The sequence below is a fragment of the Oryzias latipes genome, chromosome 6 (genome assembly GCF_002234675.1).
Source record: "Oryzias latipes chromosome 6, ASM223467v1".
In the NCBI taxonomy this organism is placed as follows: domain Eukaryota; kingdom Metazoa; phylum Chordata; class Actinopteri; order Beloniformes; family Adrianichthyidae; genus Oryzias; species Oryzias latipes.
In genome coordinates, this window is record NC_019864.2 from 12,952,440 (window position 1) to 12,966,355 (window position 13,916).

At 38.0% G+C, this 13,916-nt stretch overlaps 1 protein-coding gene across 1 annotated transcript in view; it reads right to left on the reverse strand.

Moving 5' to 3' along the window:
• The window catches only part of LOC101159985 (PDZ domain-containing RING finger protein 4), a 54,753-nt gene that overhangs the window by 7,388 nt on the left and 33,449 nt on the right, over nucleotides 1–13,916 (reverse strand). The window contains exons 2-5 of the mRNA XM_023955661.1: nucleotides 11,744–11,997; nucleotides 9,363–9,465; nucleotides 4,441–4,539; nucleotides 952–1,014 (exon numbers count right to left, since the gene is read on the reverse strand). Coding sequence (XP_023811429.1) covers nucleotides 952–1,014; nucleotides 4,441–4,539; nucleotides 9,363–9,465; nucleotides 11,744–11,997 — 519 coding nt within the window. The remainder of the gene's footprint in view (nucleotides 1–951; nucleotides 1,015–4,440; nucleotides 4,540–9,362; nucleotides 9,466–11,743; nucleotides 11,998–13,916) is intronic.

Below are 13,916 nucleotides of genomic sequence, written 5' to 3' on the forward strand. Positions count from 1 at the left end.
AAATCTTTTTCTGTTCAAAGATAAAAAAAGTAAAGTGAAAGTCTGTGAAAAGTGCAACACCTCCAATTTCTTTTTTCTAGAGGGGTAGGAAAAAGAGAGGGAAGGGAAAGTAAAAGTTGGGAACAGTCAATAGAAGACGGAATTGTGTGTTTAGGTCCGGTAAATCTTGCAATACATTTTAAGCCTTATTTCTTCCTACCTGAACAGCCTCCCTTGTTTAAGTAAACAAACAAGAAAAAATTGCAGGTAGCAATGTTTTTCCCCTTACCTTTGATATAAAATGCACAGAGGATAACGCGGATATTTTGACACTGAAAGCAAAAGACTGAGCAGAAAAGTGAAGGATTTAATGGCCATGGTGGCTTTGTCTGGTAGAAAGTGCACAAATGCCATTTCCCTAACAATTTAAGTAGGAGATCTTATCAGAGATGTTGGAGTCCGGCTTTTAAGCTGTATGCAAGTGGCAAAAAGTAAATCCATTAGGAGATTTTAACATTAAAACCAAAGGCTATTACTCCTTTTTCTCAAAAACAATCACCCTCCCACAGTAATCCTCAGATAGCACATCATCTTGCCATAAAACCTGACAAATACGGCTCTCTGCTCTCAAGCCTGTAGATGAAGTCAAAGGCTAATAGCAGTCACAGCCTCTCAGATATCCCACAGGAGGCAAAGAACTGAAGCTCAGCATCATCCTAAAGCATAACTCTTAAAAAACCCCAGTTGATGCTGAGTCGGTAACTAAAACAGCCAAGGGGACATTTTTACCTCCAGTAACAGTCACAGCGTGCGCAGGTTCCTCCTTTAATGTGCTGCCATTAAACATAAATGCACTCTTGTGTAGGGAGACAATGAGGAGGATGGCAAAATTAACAAAAAATGAGGATTTTTATGCTCTGCTTAATGAGAGTCGCTGGGTTTGGAAAGGCCCACAAGTAAGTCTCACCACACCTGTAAAATGCGATCCCCCTCTCGGATCCGTCCATCATTGGCAGCAATGCTGTTTGGACAGACCTGTTAAGACAAAAAGAATATAAATATTTCTTAAATATACTTTCACCCTCAATCTTGAGCAGATGCTGAATTAAAATAAGAATGGTTTTGTCATCTTTGAAAATTTCAGTATTTCCCGGGAAGTTTATGAAGCACAACCATAATCAAAAGCCCTGTGAATGAGCCAAAGTGGATGATCCCAGTGCTGCTCCTGTGTATAGAGACTGTCAACAAGAGGGCAGGACCCTTTCATCAGTTGTACATGTGGTCATTTATTTTACTTTCTTTTAATGCAGTCTATGAAGAAGCAGCAAGCTCTCCATCTTTATGATAGTTCACTCCTACACAAGGGACTGATCCGTCTGAGGGAAAAACCCTCCTTAAGGTTCGCTTCTGATACAAAAAAAAAAAAAAAACAGAAGGCAGTGTTTTTCCTGTCACCAGATCTCAACCCAATAGAGATCCTTTGGGATGTGGTGGAAAGAGAGATTGGCATCATGAATGTGGAGCCGACAAATCTGCAGCAACAGTGTGATGCTGTCATGACATTATGGACCAAACTCTCTCAGGAATGTTTCCAGTACCTTGTTGAATCTGTGGCACCAAGGATTTAGGCAGTTCTGAAGACAAAGGGGGTCCAACCCGGTATTGGAAGGTGTACTTAATAAAATAGCCTGTGAGTGTATTTCTTTCTTTCTGTAAAACTTTGAATAAGTTTAGTCCCCATGTACACCGAACTTCACACTTTCTTTCTGATGCTATAGAATAAAAATTGAATAATAGATCCAAGAGAAAATTTAAGAAAGACGGAGAACTGGACTGAAAACAAACAAAAGTCCCACTGTTGAGAATGAACTCTTCTGGCACAAATTTAATCTCTTTTTCTGTCTAAAGACAACAACACTTTTGGATGAGATCTAAAAAGAGCCATTAAGTCTGGAAAGATCAGAGCAAACGATGCATCCTTACACCTCATCTGAATGCAGAACGCTCTCCTTTTGTTTTTTTTTCCTCAAAGAAACAAACACCTAATCATGACGTGAGTGTTATCATTTGCTCAGCTCCTAAACACCTTGTATGTTCATTAAAACTTCAAAAGATTTGCGAGAAAAGTGTGTTTCAATTCATTTAAAAAGGAGGAAAAAAGAGAGCCCAATACTGCTTTTACTTGGTTATTTAATACGGATAAGATGTCAAAAGCTTTATTTGAGTTTGTTTGGTCCCTTTTCTTCTCTTTTCTTTATCTGTTTGTTTTGGTTTGATTTTTATTCTGCGCCGCAGTCAGATTGCCTGTTCACCAATGTCATTTCTGTTTTGATGGAGCTCACTTTTGAAGTACTGCAGCCAATAAAGAATCCTGCGATGCACTAAAATACTAGAAGAAATCATAAATTACAAAAATGAATATTAAACGTCACAACTATTTTAGTTTGCAAAAGAAGTCTCAGTGGCTGCAACACTTCACTTGGGTGCTCTGATCTGGGGAAATGATGATTGTCGGTTTCAACAACAGAGTATAATATGCAAATGTGAGACTTCAAAGAGCCCAAGTATTTTTAGAATATGCATGAAGTTTTGCCTCGAGAGTATTAATATTTGATTTTTTTCACTCTTGATAGCTAAAGAAAAACAGCAGGTTTCAGAAGAATTTGTTATTTTTTGAGGCATGTCAGAAAACAAAACAGAATATACTTTTATTTTTTTGTGAATTTTATATATAAATCAATTATTTTGGCAATTATGCAACTTTTTTTGACATTTATTTATTCTGATTTATACTACACACGAGTATTTTACTGAAGACCGTTTTAAAGGAGATGCTTGTATAATAAAACAGCGGACAAAAGTGATCCGATTTCTCTCATGACTTCTTCATGACAAAGTAAGATGATGAAACTCTCACTGTCTCATATAAAAGGAATGGACTTCTTTCATCTCCAGACAGAGCAATGACTTGCATCATAAAGAGCTTATCCAGGTTTAACTTTGATAAGATTTCAGTTTATTTTATGAGTGAGGGCACTGTCCCGTCCCAGCTGAGCAGTTTTAACTACAGATGAGCATTTTTTCCCCCATGGATACTACTGTGTTAATGTCCAAACATGAACCTTCACAGACCAATTTTGATGTAAAATAAATGAAAAGTCAGTCTTAAAGGGAACTAGATCATTATTTATAATCTTTGAACTTCATTTTAGTTCTCTAGAGTGTTTTTTTCTACCTGTGGTGAACTGTTTGCATGATCTGAGAATCCGTTTTCAGCGTGGACCAGGTCCACACAAGATCAAGAGTTGTTTTTTTGTCTTTCTTGTCATTTTTTTAAATCATAAATAATTGTGGTTAGCTCATTTATTTTCAACCAATGGACTTGCAACTCTTTGTTGTTTTTTTCCCCACAACCATCGAATGAAATAAACATGTTACTTTGGGCATCTTGATTAGGATAAAAAATGATTTAGATCCATTGACTGAAAGATGTGTTACTGAATTCCTCCATGAGCCATTTTCTTGAGTGAATTTCTGTCAAGTGCACATAAAAGAGAAAGAAGAAAGAGACAAACTCAGGGAGAAGTATGAACATGTCTATAAATTCATGAGTGCACAAAAAAAAACTACTTTGAAGGTATTTAAAGGCTCCAGCATTGTCAAAAATGTATTTATATCTAATTTTGCTAAACAAAATGTGACTGCAGCCCAATAACTATGCATTGCTGTAAAAACCCCAAAGTTTTTTAAACATAAATTTACATTTTTTTATGTTTTTATTTACTCCATTATTTCCTACAGTTCAATACAATACTGCAATTCTTTTTAAAACCCACTCGAATGAAAATTGTGTTTTGGGATTTTTAAACATTCTCGTAGCATTTTTCTGATGATTGAGCACATGTATAACGAAAGTTGAACCTAAATAGGCATTTCTGAGTCTTTCTTTGTTCCAATTGTAATGAATCAGGAGCAGAGGAAAACATGCCATTGGAAAAAGCTTGTAACTGTGACGTGGAAGCTATAATCGGCGGACTACAAGCTTCCTGGTCCACTCCATTCGGATGCATCTACTTGTAGACAAATAGATTCATCAATGTCTTTGTTTTCCTCGTCCGAGGAAAGTGGTACAGCAGGATAGCTCCATTATTGCTCACCATTTTTTTGGCACCGCTGATGTTAGGTTGGAGGTATGAAGGGCTGTTAGCTAGAGAGTGTGAACAGAGGGTTGATGGGAAGCAGGGGCGGGCTTACTCCATGCCAACAGTCCCGCCCACAATTCAGGGATAAATTTCCAATGACTTGCTGCCGCTCTACAAAAACTATGTCCTAGGTTTTTTACATTTTTGGCTAAAACCCATATTTAAAAAAACAAATGGGAACTGACAATAGATCAATAGATTATGGGAGTGGAACCTTAATTTAAACCAAAAACCTGTGAGGGGCAAGATATGATCTTACCTCACTGACATAAATGGCCATGTCCTCTTCTTCATCTGTCCTGTAGCAAAGAGTCAACCCCAATTTCTCTTGACTGCTGAGTCGGCAAAGTTCAACTTCCTGTGTAAAAAAAAACAGAAGCGGTGGGAATTTATACAAAAATAAACAAAGCTATTTTATGTCTTTAAATGATCCTTTTGACAAAGTTAATATTAACTATAACTACAAACATATGGAGAAGTTAATATGCTCAAGATCATAAAACAAGCTTTTTAGGACCTAATGCTTGCAGAGGTCCAACTGTGAAAGCATCCTTTCTTATGCTGCAGCTATTTGATCATGGAAGATGTCAGATGAGAGAGTTTCATCAATGCAGGTTTGGTAAATGTTAATTGACCACAGGTTTTAGTCCATGTTGCAGAATGTAATGATGTAACTATAATTACATGTTTTGCATCCCTGCTGTAACGTCCAAGCATTGATAACAACAAGCTGTTAAAACGTCGATCTTGTCTCCATAAATTCCTCTTGTATGCTTTCAAATGCAGCTTGTAAGCTATGAGGCTAAATTAACCACAAACTGTTCACACTTCCCCGGGGATGATGTGCACACAGCCCCTTTGTACAGACTCTGCAATTTCCCCTTCCCACAACATGCAGCACAACATAAAACGGCTGTAGCCCCCTCTCCAAGCGCTGAAACATATCAAGAGTGTTTGAGGGAATCAAGTGCGAAATGGCCTCCTGGTCCAAGGTTTCATTAGAGCAGCAGCGCTGACTCTCGGCAGCAGGAGCAAAGTGGTGGAGTGGAGGGCAGGATGGAGCGGGCACAGAGAAATGAGATAGAGGGATAGTTTCTGGTGGAGCTTACAGAGGTCTCACACCGACTCAGACATTCATTTCATCTGGGACAAGTGTAGCCGACGGGTTACACATGTTAGATGAGGCATTGCTTTGGGAGGGGATTGGGAAAGGTTAGCAACCTGACCATGCTGGGATAAGATAAAGGAAAGAAAGTGGTATTGGCATACCCAGGATTTTGTCTGCCATGCACACACACACACACTAGTACTGTCATATTTTCCAAAATGTTGGAGCTTTGTGTTTCTCAATACACTCACAGGTGATCTAGATCACGGAGGATCAGGGATGTAAAGCTATTTGATATACAGGCACGCATATAAGTGCGTGCAGACATACAAGGTTCATCCACAGTTTAAAATATAACATGCATCATATGCAGTGACAGTATTATGTCTGTAACTTTTTGTCATGCACTCTTGGTTTTTGCACATTATTAAAAAATGGAGAGAATTGACAAGAAAGAGCTGAAAAAACTGGCAAAATGTTTTTTGAAATACACCTTTCAGTTTTAGTTGGATGTGAGAAAAATAGATTTTTCTATAAAATAGGTTTTTAACAACCTGTAGTTTACATAAAACTAGGTTCTTGGATTGACTCTTTTAGAAATGATGGTCTCTTTATTAGTGAAGTGATTTGTGAAGATGCAATGTAACCGGCAGTTCATTTGTGCGCAATACCTTAAAGATCCAATCCAATGAAGATTATGTTTTAGGTCATTTTAACATGTTCCTGAGGCATTTTCTGACAATGGATGACATACAGAAAAAGATAAAATCTCAAAATTGAATTTCTAAGTTGTGATTTAGGAACAGCTGGATTAATGCAGACATTTTTGCTTTCCTCCTCTGAGCTGGCATCTGGCTCAAAAGTGTACAGCTGGATAGCTCCAGTATTTCTCGCTATTTTGTTGCACTGGTAATGTTAGATTGAGGTTGTGTGGGGCTGTAAGCTAGCAGGACAAACAGAGTTCTCAGCAGTGGGGAGGGGACGGTGCTGCTCCACATCAACTGTATTGCCCACAACTCAGACGCAAGTTTCTGCTGAACTCCTGCTGCTCTGGAGAAACTGTGTCCTAGAAAACAACACAGGTTTTTAGGGATTTTGGTGGGAAAAAAAGCTGCAGCGGCAGCTCTTCAGCAGTCGCAGATCAATAATGCACTCCACAAATATCAACAGCAGCAGCAACAACAGCAGGAGCAACCCCCACAGCAGCAACTTTACAGTACATAATCATAATTAAAAGAACACTGAAACGGTTTTTAAATGGATCAAATTATGATCGGAGTGGGTGTTTTATGATAAAAAGTTCCTTATGCAGTTGGTAAAACTTTACCCCCATAAAATAAGAGGGAATGCTGCAGACAGCAGGCATTGTGCATGTTAGATGACGTGTGAAGGTGTGTGAGAGTGACAGAAGGGAATGATAGATAGCACCTTCAGTGTCACATCTCTATAAAAGAACTAAGTCCAAACAAATTAAAAGCCAAGAGCAAAGCAGGTGCCGCACGATGTGTGTCTGCAACTCGACAGTCACTTCTAATTAATACCTTGATGTAAAGCTGCAGAGCTGCAGCTTTAGACCCAGAGAAAGCAGAGCGTTGGTCTCATTAGAGGGTATTGAAGCAACAAGTCTCTGCCAGACTTTTCTTTTTTATCAGACACTTTTTCAGCTTTACTGTTTTTTGAGTGGAGAAAAAACACCTTCTTCAAATGGCTTAGTCAAGGGTGACTGTCTCCCAAACCATCAAAAGCACGTTCACCAATCTCTGTCTCCCCTCCTCCCCCTTTACTTTTTGATTTTTTTCCCCTCTGTTCTCCCCGTAAGCTCTCTGGCTCTCTGGCGCGGCACAGGGACAAGGGCTGACAGTAAATTAATGACTGTGATGGCGTGATTAAGTGGAAGATTGCTGCCCACCATCAAAGCACATAGCATGCTGTCATAATAATCATGCCTTTGATTACCAGTAATTGAAAAAGCAGTTGCAAATGCATGGATGAGTGCCACGAGCTGACAGAGAGACAAGATTATATTCAGGCTTGAAGATCTTTCTCAGAACAAGCCAGAAATCATCACTGAACCACTGACACAGTGCTGCCGCAGTTCCCGAAAACCCATTATGTAAAAGCCTGAAATTGCAAGACTAGGCAGGTGTATTTTAAGACCCACAAATGTCACAACAAATGAAGATGTGGAGAAAATCTACAAATAAAAACAGAGCTGCTACATAGGAAACTTCCACAGGGCCGTGGTAACTCATGTGGTTAGAATAGAATAGAATAGAATAGAATAGAATGCCTTTATTGTCACTGTACACATGTACAATTCGCATCACACGCGCATGCAGTGAAATTAAAGCCGCTCACTATTCAGTGCAAACATGCAAGAAAGAAGTAATCTCGCAAAATAATATAATAATAAAATAAAATAATTTCACAAAATGAAGAGCACAATATAGGAATAGGAAATAAATAGGAATAGCACAATAGGAAATAAATCCTGCCAAGTGAAGTAAAGGACATCTAATAAATACTGCTAAGACTTCCTTTTAGGCTGAATAAACAATGGTGAAAATAGCTTGTTAGTAGCTCCTTACCATAATAAGATAGAGTTTTCAGCTCATATCATGTAAACAAAACATGTAAATAGTCGGCAGTTCAGACACACAGAATGAGATTTATAAACATCATTGATGCACTAAAGTGCTTTATTGCATATTTGGATTTAAAATCTGAATTAAAGACACCCAACCTTTTTCTAATGTGAAAAGACATCTCACACTCAGTGAGTGGAAACATTCAGAACAAATTCAATTGAACAAATAAAAGGAGGGAAAACAGAGCAATCATCATACATCAGAGTGGCCCTCAATTGCGAATGCTCGCTCCTCAGTGACTTGGAAACAAAGACTGATGGAGAAAAGCAGTAAGCAGAGAAAGGGGCTATAGATAGATAAATGACATTTAAATTAATTTATACGTGTCGCGTGTTTTTGAGGCGTTACTTTTTCTTGTCTTCATTGTCAGAAACAATAAAAGCTGCACCATATAGCCTATTTTGATTTTTTTAATGACATTAATTGTCTGGCACCATTTTATTCCCTATCCGTAAAAGAAAAAGTTATGAAATCATTCCTCCAGAAAAAGAGCTTTATTCAAATGAGGGGCTCCTGAGGGATCAGCATTCTAAGTCGGGTGTTGTTTGCGTGTTTCCAGGAGTCATGACATACAGTATGATGTGTTGAAGGAATGTAGACTCACATTTTGGAGAAAGTTTAATATTCAAAATCAATTTAAAAAAATATATTTTCTTTGTCGGTAAAAAAAAAATACCGTCCAGTGGCTGAGTTAGGACATTTTTTATGGGCAGGGTTGGGAGGGGGCCAGAAGACTTTGTAAGGGTGGCAAATGAGAACAAATGGAAGTCCATGACAAACAGAAGGATCAAAAATTTGATTATTGTTGATGAGGTATTCTTAAGGATTTTTCCAAAAATAAGAATTTCCTCTTGCTATAGCATGAAAACAGTGTGGATTCTGACCAAGGCCAGGGTGCTGACAACCCAGATTGGCCCAAATACACAATACAGGGGCAAAGCAAACAATTTGATTTCAAACAATCAAGATTTCATTTTGCAATGCTTAAAGAAGCTTTTATTGAAGGATTCTTAATCGTTGTCAATAATGATATGAATTATATTAAAATTAGGGGGCAAGTTTTTTTTTTTTGCATTGCTTATCAATTTATCCACTTTCTGAACACGATGAATACCTTTTGGGGTCATAGGGTTGCTGGAGCTTATCCCAGCTCCTGCAGTGCGACAGGCCTGGCCAAAATGCCAGTTCGTCATTCTATATCAAATACTTGAAGTAATTATTTTTTCCAAAAAGTTAGCATTATTTAGTCTATAACTAAAACCATCTAGAAGCCTAAGATGTTTTTAAGAGCTGAAACTATTACATTTAAATGATGATTAAACAAAAAAAAGTCATAATATTGTGTGTTACACAAACTTGTGTAATTCAAAATGAATCTTCTATAAAGGTATCATACTTGTATGAACAAAAGTATTTGTCACATACTTCATACTCATATTCCTCTGTCCGGTCTCCTTCAGCTGGAACACCTGAAAGGTAGTCTGTCCCCTCAAAGTAATCCTGCTCCATTGTATGAAGTGAATGACAGCTGTCAGGAGGAAAGACAAAAAAAAGACAATCAGAGAGGAAAGAGTTTGAGTGTCTTCGAGACATTTGCCCTCATTTCTTTTCATAATGCCCAAAAATTTAACTTGACACGATTTGGTAGCTTTTGCCTTCGCTGAAATCACAAGAATAAAGGATTTGTCAAGGGCTTTCATTGTCGCTGGAGCGTGAGTGACAAAAATGTGCGGCTCATTTTTAATAACAGCATATCCAGACTCTGTAATTTGCTTTCCTCTCTTGACAGACCGAACCCCCCACACTGTACCGTGTAATTCTATTGTGACTCCTTCCCTTACCAAACAAAACAGCATTGTGAGGGTCTAACAAAATGACCAGCTGTGGTGCCACACAAGATAATCACTGCAGACTAAAACTATGAAAGAAATAAAAAAAAAACAGCTCTGAAAACTTTAAGAGATGCATTCAAGGCCTGTCTTTCTGACGGATAAGACAATACTTTCAAATTTCATTTCTAAAAGCATAAACGTCCCACCACTTCAATATGTTTCAGATATCAAGACGTACCAGCCGCTCTAAAGAACACAAACCCAATTTCAGAGTCTAGCCACAAAGGTACGACATCAAACATTTATATCATTCCATAAAAATGTCAAAAAGCTGTCTCTCTATCGGTTCGGACACCTGATCACAGATGAGGAGCGGAAAATGTGAATTTTATTGGGCTTATTGATTACATTTGGACGGGGCCTGGGGATGTTTCTATGTGCTGTTTAGTGTTGCCAGTTCTTCTTTTTTTAGTAGCCCATTTGCTTTAATCACCTTGTAAACCTTACTTGAGTCTTAATAGAGGCTCCAAGCTGCTCCAGTTATGGCAAACAGCCTCTGTAGGGAGTTCTACGGTGACAATAAGTACATGTGCAAAATATTTCTCCACAACAATCATCAATGTGATATTTTTTAATGAATGTTTTCTTTCTTTCTTTTTTTTATTGTAATGATACCAACATGGATGAGCGGCCGAATTAGGCTTCCATATTGGAATATGGAAACAAATGATGTTTTGAAAAGGCCAATTATGGTTGGAATTACTTATCTAATAAGCAAAATGCTGCATTCTAATGTCTTTGTTATGTGCCATAAACCTCTATTACACAAATTGCTGCATTTATGGCGAGCTGGACCCAGTTCTTCCATCCCTAATGTTCCCCATTCCCAGTTTACTTCTCCTCAGAGAAAAACAGAAACTGAATGAAAATGTCAATTTTCTGAATACATCTACTGCAATAAAAATTCAAAATGTATTTACTTTTCACACTTCTTGCAAGTTAAAAATATTGCAGATCTGAGATTGTATTCTTTCTATTACCTCTGAACACACTGACAGCATAATGTCATATATTTTTCTGAGCTCAAAGAAATGATTTGCACAGGGTAACCCCAATCAACACTCAAAACGCTCACATTCATTTATTTGTTGATCAACTGTAGTCGTCATTCAGGTAGAACTCATGACTCTAATGTGTTTGATCAAGGAGCACAACATATTTTTCTCATACGGCATTGCTATGGAAACGCTGACAGGAGAGCAGACGCTTGCCGTCAAAATGACCTGTAAAGTGCAGTCAGCATAAGGAAAGATATAAGGATGTTGTGCAATCTGAACTGCTGCTTCTGGTGACCATATGGTTCTACGACAAGTTGAAAGTGGAAAAAAAGAGTAAAAGTTTAATTAGAGCACAGTGTGTCACCAGCTAGATATAATTATAGACCGTTTATGTTCCTTTAAAAGTTAACAACAGTCTCAGCAAAGTGATATCATTCTTAATTTCCCCTCAAGCTGCAGTTTATAGCAGGAATTTCTTTTTTTTTTCCTGTTTGTGTCCTTTTGGTGAAGGCAAATGTCAAGGATGCTAAAAGGCTCATTTATCATACAATTCTTTAATATGTCAAAATACAACAAGAAGCTGGTTGGTAAGTCAATTAGTCGCACATTTGCTCAAATCTTCCCAGCTTGTGATCATAATTGTATGAGCCGTGTTTTTTCTGCTTCATGGCTCACCAACATTTGTGCTGATTTTTTTTCTTTCTCTTCCTAATTATCGAGCTGCAGCCAAAGTCAAAACAAGGACACAACAAAGAATCTGGGTCACTTTTGTGGCAGTGAACTGCAGAGTTTCTTGGTAAATCAGGTTAAATTTTTTAAAAAGCTGTAAAACAAACTCATTATTTATTGGCAGTCATGCAGATGTTAAAATTTAGTTTAAGAGTTTATTTAAGCTGGGGTATTTTGTGAGGAATACCTATCAGAGAGCAGGAAGGGACAGACGTCAGGCACTGGGGGGGTTGTAGGTCGGAGCTTTGCCAGAGCCATAATGTGTTCAAAGGTGATGTCGGTCTGAGTGCACACGTCCACCACATGGATTTCCTGAGGGAGGCCATGTGGGTGGCCGCTGGGGGTACGCCTGATGACCTGCACCACAACGGGGTCTCTGGCAGCCCGAAAGGCCTCCACAGTCTCATCGTGGCTGGACTTGGACAACTCCTTCCCATTAACCTGAGGATGAAGAAAAAGAATCAGATTGGTGGCATCAGAGATCAGTGAAAAATGTGTACAGTTAAGTCTTTAAAGTCTCACTCCGATCATTTTTTTTTAATCTATTGTAAAAGCATTCCCAGCGGGCTTTTAATTATAATTATGCAATCTTCTAGGACATAGTTTCTGTAGAGTGGTAGCAGTTCATTAGACATTTGCTCCTGGTGTTGTGGGAGGGACCTTTGGCATGGAGGAACCCGACCCCCTACCACTACCCATTGCTGAGAGCCCTCTGCTTACGAGTTCTCCCGCTATATTACAGCCCCTCATAACCCCAACCTGACATTACAAGTGCAACAAGAATGGCAAGCAATATTGAAGCTATAAAGCTTTTTAGCCAGATGCCAGCTTGAACAAAGAAAATGAAGATGTCCATGGATCTAGTCGTCTGCAAGCGAATGCATCAGGATGGAGCGGAGCAGGGAGCTTCTGGCACACCCAGCATTTAAATACTATCTTTTTCCAACTGCATTTTTTCATCTGATCCAGAACAATTTGAATAAAAAAAATACTCAGAAATTCAATTTTGAGATTATTTTTTTTAAATATATGTCCTCCATCATCAGAAAAAATAAGACATGTTTAAAACACCAAAAACACAATTTCCTCTGAGTGGGTTTTCAAGACATTCTTTATGTTACTTTCCCTTCACTGCACTTCTTCTTCACAAAGAGCCTTTTCATTAAACTGGATTATCTTCAAAGCAAATTATGAAAATGGTATATTTTATGAAAAACAACATAAAAAAAATCTTACAAAACTGGGTTTGATTACCAGAGTATTAGATCAAAGCCCAAATGGGCCCCTGTTCACTCAATCCATCTTAAATCTCATCTCAACAAAAATGAACTAGATGGATTTTTTATTTTTTTGGCAAACCGGAGCCCATTTGAGCTACAGCTGGCACATATAAAGAAAATCATTGCTTCATTTAGCCAAGTAATTTCTCTGGAAGAGAAATGGTGGCTGTGGAATACCTCAAGGAATGTGCTTCAGTAACACGCCGAAGGCAGAGATAATAATTTAGATAACCGCACAAAGTAAGTAAACAAAGGCAATGAAGTGGAGTTACTCTTTTTGTTCTATTTAAATACAGATTTGGAAAGGAACGCTTCCTCACACAGCCATCTGACGGCAGTTCCTACAAAAGCAAACCATTTCTATTCACAGATCTTTGATGTAGATACAGCTCCACTGAAAAAGTTCCAAAGAAGCAGTTTTATGGGGCTGTAAAAAATAGAAATCCTTTTAAAATGCAATATTTTAGTGGCAGTAAAAATACATAGGCTGGTGGTTATGAAACCACCCAATTTCAAAAGCAGTTGACACTTTCAAAAAACTGGCTGTCTCTGCACTTCTAAACAAACACTTGAAAAACATTAGGCAACAGGGAATTCCTATAGAGAGAAACTCTGCTTTCTTTTTATTATTTTATGATTCAGAATCACTCTGGATTCCCAGTCTTCTTTTTGTTAAAAAAAACAACTGCAACTTTGTTTAAAGCAAGCATGTCCAAAGTCTGGTCCTTGGGACAAATGTGGTCTGCATTTATGTTTCTACTGGTATGCAGGTTCCTGTCATAAAATCAACCATTTGCAGCCCCCAGTACATTATAAAAATAATTCCTTGCGAATGATCAGTTCGATTTTTTTGATTTTAAATGGCTACATTCTGTCATAAACTGTTTGCAAACCTGTGGCAACACTCTCGCTGGACCCTATTGTGATAATTTCTTGCATTCTGTGAACAAAACTAAAGTGCTTGGTACTTCTGAGCAAAAAAAAAAAAATCATGTTAATTTGCTGTTCACATGGTTTACATTTAGAAGTTAATAGTCAGCATTTCATGTAGAATATTATGTCACATTACATGTGAACCCA